The following is a 12,510-nucleotide window of genomic DNA, read 5'->3' on the forward strand; positions in this document are numbered from 1 at the left end:
GGCAGGCGGGGCGAGCCTGGGGTCCCCACATACCAGGAGAAGGAGCAGGGCCGGCCGCCGACCGACACCGCCACATCACTGCCCGCGTTCAGGTGGCTGCCCTCGATGCCAATCCAGGTGCCCCCCGAAAGGGGCCCGCGGGCAGGGCTCACGCGGTAGAAGGTCGGCGTCTGGGAAGAGAAGGGACGGGCTGGGGCTCCGAGAAGCCCAGGTCTGTGCGCACTGGGTCTGGGACGGCGCCCACAGGCAGGGTCCCATGTGCAAAGGGGCCCCTGAGTCAGGCCCTGGAGATGAGCAGCGCGGGGCTGGGGCCGTCATTCGAGGTCACCTGAACCCCGGGCCACCTCCATGGACGAGTTGTTGGGGGGGCCCCTTGTCCCCTGGGGCCTGGGAGGAGAGGTCGCAGGGCAGGAGGGCGGGCTTACCACAAAGGTGAAGCGCTTGGGCGACAGGGCGCGGTAGCGAGGGGAGCAGTCCCGCACGCACACTTCCACCAGGGCGTCGTGGGCCCGCACGGTGCTGGCGTCCCCGATCTCACAGACGATCCTGTGGGCACGCGGGGGCCTCAGCAGCTGCAGCACCAGCCCCACCCAATCGCCGGCCCCGTCCCACAGGCCCCGTCCCACTCACTGCTAGGCGCTAACATACTCGCTACCCACTGGGCTGCACAGCACCTTGCCCCTGCCCCGCCCACACAGGCCCCGCCCACTCTACCCCTCCCACCATCTGGCCCCACCCCACAGGTCCGGCCCGCCCATACAGGCCCCACCCACTCTGCCATGGCCCCGCAGGCCCCGCCCCCACTTGCTGCTTGGGTCTGACATACTCTGCTCTCCACTGGGCTGCACAGCACCTTGACGTGCACGCCCCGCAGGGCACGCCCCCACCCCTGCAGGCCCCGCCCCGCAGGCCCCATCCACCCTCTTGCCCCGCCCCACTCACTGCTCTGCGCTGATGTACTCGCTCTCCACTGGGCTGCATAGCACCTTGCCCACGCGCACGCCCAGCCGCACATCCTCGAAGCGCAGCCCCAGGTTCTCGCCCGTGATGGTGAGCCGCGTGCCGCCCTGCCGCGGGCCCGTCTCAGGGGACAGCTGTGGGAAGAGGGGACAGCTGGGGCGATGGCCGGGTGTCGGAGCCCCCCCACCGACCCCGGGCCACAGGCTTGGGGGCGCGCCTACCTTGAGGATCTTGGGATCGGCACAGCGGCTGCTGCCGTGGCGAGCGTGCATCCATTCGGCAGGCGAGTCTGCGGGGCAGTGAGGACGCAGGGAGCAGCGGCGCTCGGCCACGCACCAGCCGCACTCGAAGCGAGGGTCGGCCTTGAGGCAGAGGCCGCAGCTCTCCCGCAGGGCGGGACACTTGTACAGGTGGGCTGCAGAGAGGACAGGGGTCAGTGGCCGCCCGCAGGCCCGCCCCCCAGGCCGCCCTGCACCTGGCTCACCCTGGATATTCTGCGGGTTGTCGATGACGAAGTGGCCATTCCACACCACGGACAGGTTCACAGGCAGGTCGCTGACGTCGTTGCCCTCGTAGGAGTACTGCAGCGGCGGGAAGAGGGTCAGGCCACGCAGCCGGGCCTGCGTGTCCCTCGTGGCCACCTCCGGCACCAGCCACTGGTGGCAGGCCTGGCAGCACAGGGTCTGGGGGCCAATCTGCACCCTGACACCCAACATCCCCCCACCCGTCCCGGCATCCATCCCCGCCACACCCCCGCCCAAGCCAGCCGAGGGCCCAAGTGTCTGCCCCCATCCAGCCGCTCCTCTGCACATAGGCGGCTGCCACCCCCGCCCTCCAGCAGCCACAGGACCACAGCCTCCAGGGTGACCCCCACTAGGACGCCAGGACTCCCCCGCACTCCCTGGGTACACGTCAAGGACACTTCCTCATCTCCAGGCGGGCGCAACAAGCCCTCCCCTGGGACTGCCCTGAGTGTGACATATGTGTCCCTCGTGAGGGCTGCACCCCCCAAGCGCCCCCAGGCTGGGCTGGGCTCAGGGACACAGCCCTCCCGGGGAGCCCAGCTGTGTCCCACTTTCTCAGCTAAAGACTTGCGCTCTGTCCCAGGGCAATTCATCATCATCTTATCTGCAGGAATGTAATTGGATCCTATCAAACTCCCCGATGCTTTCTTTTCCCTTCACATGGGGCTGCAGGAAAGACAAATGTGGGCCTGGAGGGGTTGGGGGGGGTGGTGGACAGAGGTGACAGAGGCCCAGGGATGGGGAGAAGAGACAGTGGGCTTGGGGAGGCACAGGGAGGAAGGGGAGCCAGAGTGAGAGACAGGCGGAGGGCGGGGCCCACAGAAGCCAAGGAGGCAGACAGAAAACGGGACTGGCCAGGCAGGCAGGCAGGCGTGGGGACCCTAGGCGCCAGCCGACGGCCAACCTGCCCTGAGACTATGCTGACCCCTGGGCCCCAGGCCCACCTGGCCAGGACAGAGCCAAGAAAAATGGACCCTGACTTCGGACCTCATGCCCCTCCCCTAGGTTCTGGGGGCAGATGACCCAGAGGCACCCACCCACCACTCAGGGCCTTGACCCATGCCAGGAGGCCCACTGCCGTCCTGAACAGATGGGGAGACCGCCTCAGGACCGCCAAGTCAGCCCTCTCCCCTCTCCCACAACGAGGTTCTAGCTCTGTGGACACCATCACTAAACTCACGGGATGCAATCCAAGGCCTTTGGAAGGTCACCCTGTCAGACGGGAGGCTCAAAGGGCGGCTGCCCACACCAGCCACCACGCACGGCGGCCACGTCCTGACACAGGACACCTCAAAGGAGCTGGTGCTGTCTCCCTGACCTCGGCCCCCAGGGATGTCCCTTGTGCCCTGAGCCCACCCAGGCCCCTCACCCACGTCTGAGATGGACAGGCTCCCTCCGAGCATCAGGGCAGCTCTGGGAGTGGCCCCTGTGGCCTGCTCACCTGGGACCTCCCAGCTGAGGGGCTGGTGTGGCCTGAGGGGGTGACCGGGGCGCTCCCTGCACGGGGCCCTTTTGCTAAAGCAGAAACCCACAGCACAGGGTCCCCGCGGGCGCCCTGGCGCTGAGCGGACTCACTGAGGAGTTCTGGCACTGCAGGCTGGAGCTGTTGAAGCGCACGGCGCCGACGCGGGCCGGGCCCCCAGGGAGGTGGAACAGGCACTCGTACCCCCGCTGGCCCGACTGCGGCTGCGGCAGATTCCGGGCGGTCAGGGTGATGGGCTTCACCACGCCCACTGGCACGTAGATCTGGGTGGAGGGCAGGATCTGTGGGCAGTCCTGGGGGTACAAGGCTGCAGCTGAGGCTGGAGGTGGAGGGCGGCTGCACGGGGCCCGATCTAGCATTGCACGCCCACCCCACACACAGGCACGCCAGCGGCACACCACGACCTGGGCAGGCCTGCCCCTGGGACCCTCACCAGAGGGGCCCCATCTGGGAGCAGCCGACAGGCCCCTGAGGCAGAAGCAGGTACGAGCTCTGGGCCGGGGGCCCGGGGAGTAGGTAAAAATAGTCAGAGCGGCCAGAAAAACAGCCCGGCCCCCAGGGCCAGCGTTTCAGCAACAATAACTGATGCAACGGCCCGGCTTGCTTGCAGCAGCGCTGGCGCGGCCGTGGAGGAGCCGGAGCCGGCCCTCGGGAGCCCCGCAGAAGGAGCTTTAAATAGAGACGCTGAAAACAGGCAGCTCCCGAGGCGTGAGGGCTGGCTCTGCAGAGGTTCCCAGGGCCCCTGTGGGCACCGAGGGAGCAGGGCAGGCCTGGCAGGCTGACCCCTGGCTGGGTCTGCAGGTGCCCCGGGGGCCACCTGCACACGGGCACTGGCCGGCACGTGGGCACTGACTGGCACACTGGCTGGTACGCAGGCACCGACAGGCACGCACGCGGGCACTGGCTGGCATGTGCGCGCTGATGGGCACACTGACTGGCACACGAGCACTGACTGGCACACTGGCTGGCACATGGGCACTGGCCAGCACGTGGGCAGACAGGCACACAGGCACTGGCCGGCACGTGGGTGCTGACGGCACACTCACTGGCACGCGGGCACTGGCCGGCAGAGCGTGTGGAGCTCAGGCCACAGCCCCACAGCAGCGGCCAGCAGGCACATGCCCACAGCAGCCAGCAGTGCCCAGCCCCCAGCCCGGGGCCCCCACTGCCCCTCCAGTGCTGTCAGGAGCCCCAGGGCCCCGCTCCCACCGTCCCCTACCTCACCCCCTCTGCAGCCAGGAGCCAAGTGCTGCTGCTGTCCCCCGGGGGTCTCAGGGCACAGACCACCCCCATCAGGCCAGAGCCTCGTTGTGGCCTTGGCCTCTCAGGACCCTGGCCCCAGAGAGGGGTCGGCTCGGGCCTGGCGCAAGCCCTTTGAGCGGCTGAGGCCAGGCTGGGGGCAGGCGAGCGGTGTGGAGCCCTCCCCAGCCCCGTCCGGGTCCACACGCGAACGAGGGGCCACGACTGCTGCTGCCCGTCCGCTCACACAGACCAAGGGAGCGTCCGGACGATGGCCCTCCATCCTGCTGCTGGGGGCACCACAGTCACGGGCCTTGGCAGGGCACATGACCCTGGTGTGAAACCCCCCACGCCCCACTGCTGCGGAGGCTGGACGGGGGCAGTCCCGGGCCTGGGCATGGGCCACTCCCACAGCATGGCGGCCCTCTGTCAGGGGCTCCACATGAGACCCCCGCCAGGCCGCCCCCTCCCCACCATGCACTGGTGGCCCCCTTGAAGACAACTGAGCAGATGTGGAAGTGCAAGGACCCTGAGCCGCCATCGCAGGCAGGAAGGCGCTGGGGAGCTGGGACCCAGGCCCCCACGACCTGAGCACGCGCTGAGGGGAGGGGGGTCACCCTGGAAGCCAACCTGACACTCCTTAGGGACAGCCCCACATGACCTGGGATCAGCTGAGAGGGGGCGTCCCTGAAGTCAGCCCACCTCCAACAGGCCCCTTGACCCCGATCGCCCCTGTCCCCACCCGGCCTGAGCAGGGTCTACACCGGCTGCTCTGTGTCCACGGCCAAGCCCAGACAGGCGCCCTGCTGGGGGACCCCTGGGGGGCACCCTCTGCAGAACAGCTCAGACAGGCAGTGTGATCAGGGCCGGCCTGTGAGGACCAGGGCCCCCCTCACACGTCATTATACGGCCACCGCCAGCTGGCTCAGCCCACGGGCGGCCCCCAGGGCAGGCTGCACATCTGGGGCATCCACTCGCCCACTCCACCGGGTGCCCGCCTGCTCCCGGCTCCTTCCACCCGCTGCCAGCTTGTCCTGGACGTGCATCCTCACTGGGAAGTGGAAAAGCCAAGGCCCACGAGGCGCGGGGTGGGCGAGGGCAGCCAGGGCAGGTTCTGTGAGGGGTCCACACTGGCTCGTCCTCCTCCCTGGGCAAGTCCAGCCCCACCGCCCGGAACAAAGTCAGGGCTCTGCCCGGCCCCAGAGCTATCACCCCCAGTGACCGTCAAGGACCATGCGGCCTCACGGTGACTCCGGAGACCACCAGACACCTGCAACTCAGCCCAGCCCCTGTCCTCATGGAACTCCCTCCCCCCACCAGCATGCTGGACAGACGGCCCCTGCCCCCACTGTGCATGGACATGCCTTTGGCGTGTAGCCCCCAAGAGGTGACCCCCAGCCAATGCCACCGGCGACAGTCCCAGGCGGGACAGCCCTTCTGGCCAGCACCCCGCACACAGCTCCTCTGTGCCTCCAGCGCCAGCCCACAGCCCCGTACCTCGGACACGTTGACGCGGCCCTCCAGGAAGGAGCAGTCGGCGGCGCTGTGCGTGCACACGTGGCGGTACTTGCACCAGTGACAGGGGAAGGAGCCGCTGACGCAGGACAGGCAGCTGCAGGAGACGCGGGCGGTGAAGCGGGGCCCCACCCACCCTGGGGCTGCGCCTCGCTGCCCAGAGCTGCTCACTGCCTGCCGGGGCTCCCCACCCCGCTCCCCCCACAGCCCCGTCAGACCCTCTCAAGGACAGAATCCTCTGAAGCCGGCACCAGGCCACTCGACTATCAACACTGAAAACGTATTTAGTGCAGCTGAGAGGCACATTCTTGTGTAATTTTTTTTTAATATATAGTTTTAGGGCTTCCCTGGTGGCTCAGACGATAAAGAATCTGCCTGCAATGTAGGAGATCCAGGTGTGATCCTTAGGTCGGGAAGATCCCCTGGAGGAAGGCATGGCAACCCACTCCAGTACTTTTGCCTGGAGAATCCCATGGACAGAGAAGCCTGGTGGGCTACAGTCCACGGGGTCACAGAGAGTCGGACACGACGGAGCAACTACTAGAGGCTTCTCTCGATTACCCGTCACCCAGCTGCACAGGGTGTCAGCCGCACCACTCGGGATCTTTGTGTGGCAGCATGCGGCGTCTAGTTCCCCGACCAGGGACCAAGCCCAGGCTCCTGCATTAAGAGCGTGGTGCTAACCACCGAACTACCAGGGGCGTCCTGAGAGGCATGTCTTAAATCCCACCTCTTCCTAATAAACTAAGATTTAAGCGTAGGTGGGACAGACCTAGTGAAAGTTGGCTCCCTGACTGGAACAAGGCTCGCCGGGTGGGGGCCTGGACAGGCCACGGAGCCCCGCCCTGAACCCTCAGCTGCAACTCCAGGGAGCCCATGGCTCGGCCTCCACACAGCGCCTCGCCCCCTCCCAGCCTCTGGAACACAGCCCCCACCCCAAAGATCCCAGCCTGCCCAGCACGGGGAGGCCGGACCTCGATGGAGGAGCAACACCTAGGCCCCCAGTGGGCGCCCGTGAGCCGCCAGATGGGTGTCAGCCTGCGGGTTAGTCCGCAAAGACACAACTGAAAACCCAGGGCCTTGGCTCAAGGCTGACCCCGCCCAGGCTGGGCACCCTGCCCCACGTGCCCGGACCCAGGGGGACACACAGCCAGGCCCTCAGCGTCTCCCATCCTTCCTCTGAAGCCCCAGGAGAGCACCCATGGCCTGCCAGCCACGCCCCAGTGGCCCCCCAACCCCGGGGACCAGATCCTTCTGCCCCCAGGCACCAGGTCCTGAGTGCCCACCCCTGGCCGGCCGTCTCCTGCCCAGACAAAGCAGCAGCGACCCCAGTGCCCTGCCTCACTCTGGTGCCCACCGCACACAGGGGGTGAATCATTGCATCACACCCCCGCTGCCTCCTGAGCGCCGGGCGTCAGGCCTGAGAAGCGGCGAGGGGGTGGGACACTCACGACTGGTGGACGCTACAGTTGTAGAAGACGAAGTCCACGGACGCGAATTTCTTGCCCGTCTCCTTGGACTTCAAGTAGAGCTTGACCACCCGCTGGTCTCCTGCGCAAGCAGCACAAGCCGGGTCACCAGAGCCCTACGTTGGCCCCGGGAGCCAGCGCAGGGCCTTGCCGAGGACCCTCCCCTCCACCAGGGGCCCAGCGCCCACCCCAGTGGGCGGGGACTGGCTGCAGTCTTTCCCCTGCCACCTTGCGCTGACCACGGCCCCCCGCCTCGAGTGGAGGGCCCCACGGCCTCACCCTGGCCCCGCGTGATGGGCGCCACCTCCCGGGCCGAGGGGGTGCGGCAGTGGATCCGGCCGTCCTCCAGAACGCCCTCAGACTCAGTGAAGTCCTCGAAGGAGCAGTTGATGCCGGCCGAGAGGTCGGGCACGTTCCAGGCCTGCAGCACGAGCTGGGGGGTGGGGCAGGGGACAGGGTGAGCAGCCCAGGGGGACCCCCAGCCCGCCCCGGGCCCCGCCCCACCCAGGGCCCCGCCCACCCAGGGCTCCGCCCCGCCCCACCGCGGGCAGCCGCACTCACCGGAACCTGAGATGTAGTCACGGACACGTTGCGAGGCTGCACGCTTAGCTGCACGCACTGCAGCAGGTCAGCGGCGAAGCGCTGGGGCTCCGTGGCCCGCTCGCAGGCGTCCTGGCGGGAGCAGCTGCAGGCGGGGGCGTGGGCTGGGCTCGGGCAGGAGGCCAGAGGGGCTCCAGGCCACCCCGCACCCTGTCCTGGCCCGGGGGTGCTGGGCCTCCGACACTCGGTAGCTCACAGGATGCCCACCGCCCCCAACCGGACCCAGGGGAGTTAGCACTAGGCCAGGGCCTCCAGACTCTCCGCGAGGCTGCCCGGGCCAGACTCACATGCTGTGCAGGACACACCAGCCGCAGTGGGGGTCCCGGGACCCCAGGCACAGCTCACACGACGTGTACTGCACACAGCTCTCCACGGGCACCCGCGTCACCTGGCGGAGGACCCTTGAAGTCAGGCTCGCCCCCAGACATCGGGAGCCCCCGTCTCAGGCCCTCCTTGTGCCTCATCCACTCGAGGGTCACCCCAGTCCTGCCCAAGTCAGGCCACGCAGACCTGCCTCTCTGCAGACAGGAGCGGGCCCAGGAGACGGCTCTGTCCGTCCCGGGAGTCACCCGGTCCCTCCTGCCCTGCTGCGCCCCGACATTCCTGAGGGAGCCACAGGCCCCAGTCCTCAGCCGGGAGGTGGGTGGGCCTGCTCACCCCGACCTCGGCCGCTCCCAAGGCGGAGTGACGGCGGGGGCCAGGGCCGGGGGGCAAAGGAGGAGGCAGCTGCCAGGAGGGACAGAGGCCTGGCCTCACCTGCTGCTCCCGCTGCCAGGGGTCAGCAGGCGGGGCAGAGGGCAGTGGCGGGCTCCAGGCAGGCTGGGCAGAAGCAGCACAGCGCGTGGCCTGGAGGAAGCGGCCAGGCCAGAGCCAGGAGCCAGGGACCCCGGATGCTCCCCCTCCAACGCCAGCCCCCAGCCTGGAGGCATTCATCGGGCGTTCATCCCCAGGGGTGCCCAGTCGGTCAGGGAGGAGGTCCGGCGGGCTGGTGAGCCCCCCCAGCTCCTGGGGCGCCCACCTGCTTCTCTGTCATGGCATACAGGTACCGGCGGTCAGGGCTGAGCACCAGGTCACGCAGAATGGGGCTGCCCTCCTGGGCCACCACGCTCTCGTAGGCCAGCGCCGGGCGGCCGCCAGGGTTCGAGAGGTCCACCAGGATCTGTGGGGACGAGACCCACGCTGTGCGTGTGTGTCGGGGGGGTCTTCCTGCCCCAGCCCCTCCCGGAGGAGCCTGGCAGGACCACTGCACCTGGAGCACCTCGTCAGGCGGCGCAGACCACAGCCCAGGCGCGGGGGTCCCCAGGGGCAGACCAGCGCCGCCCGGCACCCGCCCCACCCCTGTCTCCAGGGCCACAGCCCAGGCAGGGGCCGCGGGCCAGGCCGGCGTCCCGGGGAAGGGCTGTTTGTGCAGAGGGGAGGAGACACGTGGATGTCCGGTGCAGATAGAGGGCCCCCCGCCTTGGGCAGGAGACTGAGGGGCTGCTCCAAGAGGGGGGCACCCCGGCTAGAAGGCAGGAGGGGCAGGCATGGCACCGGCGCTGAAAGGTATCCCAAGCCCCGAACAAGCTGGGCGCTAATCAGCCAGCTCTTCCCTGCCGCTCGCAAGGCTGCAAGTATTTTTAGCTGCTTTTACCAAACAAATGTATTTAATTAACAGCGAGAGACCCAAGGGGCTTTCCAGAGAGAGGACCCGTGGGGCAGCGTCCTGCCGGCTAGGTCCAGCCCGCAGGGCTGGCTCCGGGCTGGGGGCTCCTCCCAGGCCGCGTGGGGCCCTCGGCCCACCTCCACCGCAGCCCAGCAGCCCTGCTCCTTGCCCCTCATTCACAGGACGCGGCGGGGCGGGCCTGACTGGCCGGCAGACACCCCCGGCTCAGGCCAGCTCCCACGGGGGCGGGCGTCCCCGGGCGGAGGCCATGGGGCAGGGGGAGGGGAGGGAGGGATGGGGCTGGGGGGGCCGCATTCCTGAGGGCCCGCGGCCCCCCCACATCCGCTCAGCTGCTGCCCCGCCAGGCGGGCGGGCTTAAGTCAAACCAGACCCGGAAGAGGCGAGTCCAGCTGGGCTGTGGGGGGGTTGGGGGCCCGGACTGGGCCTAGAGCTGCCCAAACAGCCTGGGGGAGCCAGGGCGGGGGGCCACAGCAGCCCAGCCTTCATCCCCCAGGCTGGGCCTGGAGGGGACCCCACAGGCAGCCCCAGGCCAAGGAGGCCAGGAGTCCGGCCTGTGCCCCAGCCCAGCCCAGACGTGCCCTGACTGTGCGGACTCTGCCTCAGTGTCCCCCCACCCCATCAGTGTCCCCCCCGACCCCTCAGCGTCCCCCCTGACCCCCTCAGTGTCCCCCCCGACCTCTCAGCATCCCCCCCTCGACCCCCTCAGCGTCCCCCCTCGACCCCCTCAGCGTCCCCCCCACATACCCTCAGTGTCCCCTCCACACACCCTCAGCATCCCCCTGTCCCCCACCCCACAGCCACTCAGGGACTAAATGACCCAGCAGATGGCGCCTGGGCGAGCAGGCCCCACAGCAAACCCCCAGAGCCAGCCAACCAGGCCGACAGGCCCAGGCTGGAATGCGGCCAGGCGGTGGGGAACTGCCGGCTGGAGGCAGGGCAGGGCGCCGGGGATGCAAAGGGCCCTTGCAGATGCACCGCCCACCCCCAGACCCCGGGGAGGCCTGCCTGGGCCTGGCCTGACTGACCACACCCGGACCTGGGCAGGGAGCCCTCGGGAGGGTGCTGAACCGGGCCAGTGTTGGGCCCCAGGCTCTCCCTGCAGACGCCCTGACCCTCCCCTCTCAGGGCAGAGAATACCAGCCAGGCTGTGGGTGAGGCCTGGGGGCGCCCACCCTGGGGGATGGGGGAGACACTGCAGGGAAGGCCCGCATGGGGGGTGCACGCTGGAGCGGGGGTGGGGGCGCAGCCAGCCAGGTTCCGGAATGCCACCACCCCCAGGCCCACAGCCGCGGGCTGACCGACTCCAACAGGTGGCTGCCAACAGCTGCGGCCGGAGCGTGCCTGTCCAGCTGTCCACCCGCCAGGCGCCGTCCACCACCCACCTGCCGGCACGGGGCAGCCCCTGGCCCTTACACACGCGAGGCTGCCCCGTTTCTGGAGGGCGCAGAGCGCCGGGGGTGCTGGGGAGGCAGGTGCCCCCACACTGCGTGCTGGGCAACCCCCTGGCCAGGCTCAGCAGGGGCCCAGCCCACGGGTGCCAGTCAGGGCTTCTGGCCAGTCCTGGGGCCCGCACGAGCCGCCAGGGCTGATTTTAGGGCTGCCGGGCCCTGGAGCCCACAGAAAGGGAATCCCATGTCCCCCGACCTGCCCGAGAAGTCAGGAGCCGGGACCGCCAGTTGCACCTGGGGCAAAGCAGGGGAGGGGGTGGCCGGCCGCCAGGGGAGCATTCCAGGGAGAAGGGGCGTGCGGGGCAGGCACGGGGCCAGCCAGCTGGCAGGACGGCAGGACACACACACCCCTGCCTCCAGCTGCCACCCGAGGGCCACCCGCTGGGGCAGCAGGCCTGCAGGAGCTCGGGGGAGACGGCCACACAGGCTGGCCCTATCCCAGCGTCCTGGCCGACAGGACCCCAGAGCCCAGGGCACAGCACAGGCAGGTCCTGCACAGGGACCCCGGCCCCGGGGCCCCTCCAGCCAGCTGACCCCACACCCCTCGCCATGAGGCCCTGGCCAGCGGCTGCGGGCAGGCAGCTGACGGCCCGGCCAGGTCAGCTGTCCGTCCAGCCCAGAGCCAACAAAGGGTCCATTCTCCGGGCCAAGGGCGGGCGGGGGCCCTGGGAGGACGTCTGGGCCATGCAGGCTGCTTGCCAAGGCCGGCACGCGCCCTCGCCGCCTGGAGGCAGGGGGCTGCCTGACTTGGCCCTCTCAGGAGGGGAAAGTGCCCTGTCCCGCCCAACCCAAGACAACCCGATTCCTTGCTATGAAGCGGGGGCACCCTGGCTGACCCCTCCTGGTCTCCAAGCAGAGGAAGAGGCAGTGGGCCGCGGGGCTGAGACCGCATGGGTGCCCTCCTCCTGTAGACGCTGGAGCCCAGCCTGCTCCCTGTCCCCAGGGGACAGCGGCCCCTGCTCCCCACCTCCCTGCTGGTCAGGCCTGAGGCCCCCGACAGGCCTGCTCCCGGACCTTTCCCACCCCTCACGGGCCACCTTGGCACCCCCTGCTCTGGCTGGGGGCTGCTCCAGGCCCCGGCCCGGTCCGTTCTCAGGAAGGCCAGAAGGAATCTGATACTGAAAAAGCAATTAGCGATTTCCTCTTGGTGGTAATTAGGTAATTAAAACAGGACTTGCAGGAGGCCTGAGGGCTGTACTTGGGCCAGACACACCTGGTGAGGTGGGAGCGGGGGCCCAGGAATCTCATGCTTCCTGTCCTTGATTCTCAACACACAGACCAGCCCACAAGCAGCGGTCCTCCCTGATCCTCGGTCTCCTCGTCTGACTGCAGCCGACCCACGCACCGCACTGAGAAGTAACAACTTCACAGCTCCGACGGGGGTGGCGCGTGGAGGGGGGCCCCCCAAGGCTGAGCCCTGCAAGGGAGGAGGGGACAGCTGCCCGCAGAGTCTGCCCTCGGCTGTGGAGGCTGCACAGAGCTGGGATGGGGGCTGCAGAAGTTGCTGGGCCTCCTCTCACAGGCAGGGGCCACGGCCAGGGATGCCAAGGGCAGGCAGCGGTGACCATCTGGCCAGAGGTCCTTGCTGCAAGCCCTGCACCCACCC

At 68.9% G+C, this 12,510-nt stretch overlaps 1 protein-coding gene and 1 long non-coding RNA gene across 4 annotated transcripts in view; one reads left to right on the forward strand and one right to left on the reverse strand.

The window, feature by feature from the left end:
• Positions 1–12,510, reverse strand: part of PLXNA1 (plexin A1) — a 41,107-nt gene that overhangs the window by 17,141 nt on the left and 11,456 nt on the right. For all 3 annotated transcript variants that reach the window (XM_061397314.1, XM_061397315.1, XM_061397313.1), the window contains 12 exons: positions 8,809–8,949; positions 8,078–8,178; positions 7,752–7,875; positions 7,470–7,623; positions 7,173–7,272; positions 5,704–5,818; positions 3,060–3,260; positions 1,445–1,541; positions 1,182–1,375; positions 943–1,094; positions 426–546; positions 34–170 (listed from right to left, as the gene is read on the reverse strand). In XM_061397314.1, coding sequence (XP_061253298.1) covers positions 34–170; positions 426–546; positions 943–1,094; positions 1,182–1,375; positions 1,445–1,541; positions 3,060–3,260; positions 5,704–5,818; positions 7,173–7,272; positions 7,470–7,623; positions 7,752–7,875; positions 8,078–8,178; positions 8,809–8,949 — 1,637 coding nt within the window. The remainder of the gene's footprint in view (positions 1–33; positions 171–425; positions 547–942; positions 1,095–1,181; positions 1,376–1,444; positions 1,542–3,059; positions 3,261–5,703; positions 5,819–7,172; positions 7,273–7,469; positions 7,624–7,751; positions 7,876–8,077; positions 8,179–8,808; positions 8,950–12,510) is intronic.
• LOC133235616 (uncharacterized) lies at positions 966–2,117 on the forward strand. Its single transcript, XR_009732606.1, has 2 exons — positions 966–1,050; positions 1,244–2,117. It is a non-coding gene; the product is annotated as an uncharacterized LOC133235616 (long non-coding RNA).

Source organism: Bos javanicus, chromosome 22 (genome assembly GCF_032452875.1).
Source record: "Bos javanicus breed banteng chromosome 22, ARS-OSU_banteng_1.0, whole genome shotgun sequence".
NCBI lineage: Eukaryota > Metazoa > Chordata > Mammalia > Artiodactyla > Bovidae > Bos > Bos javanicus.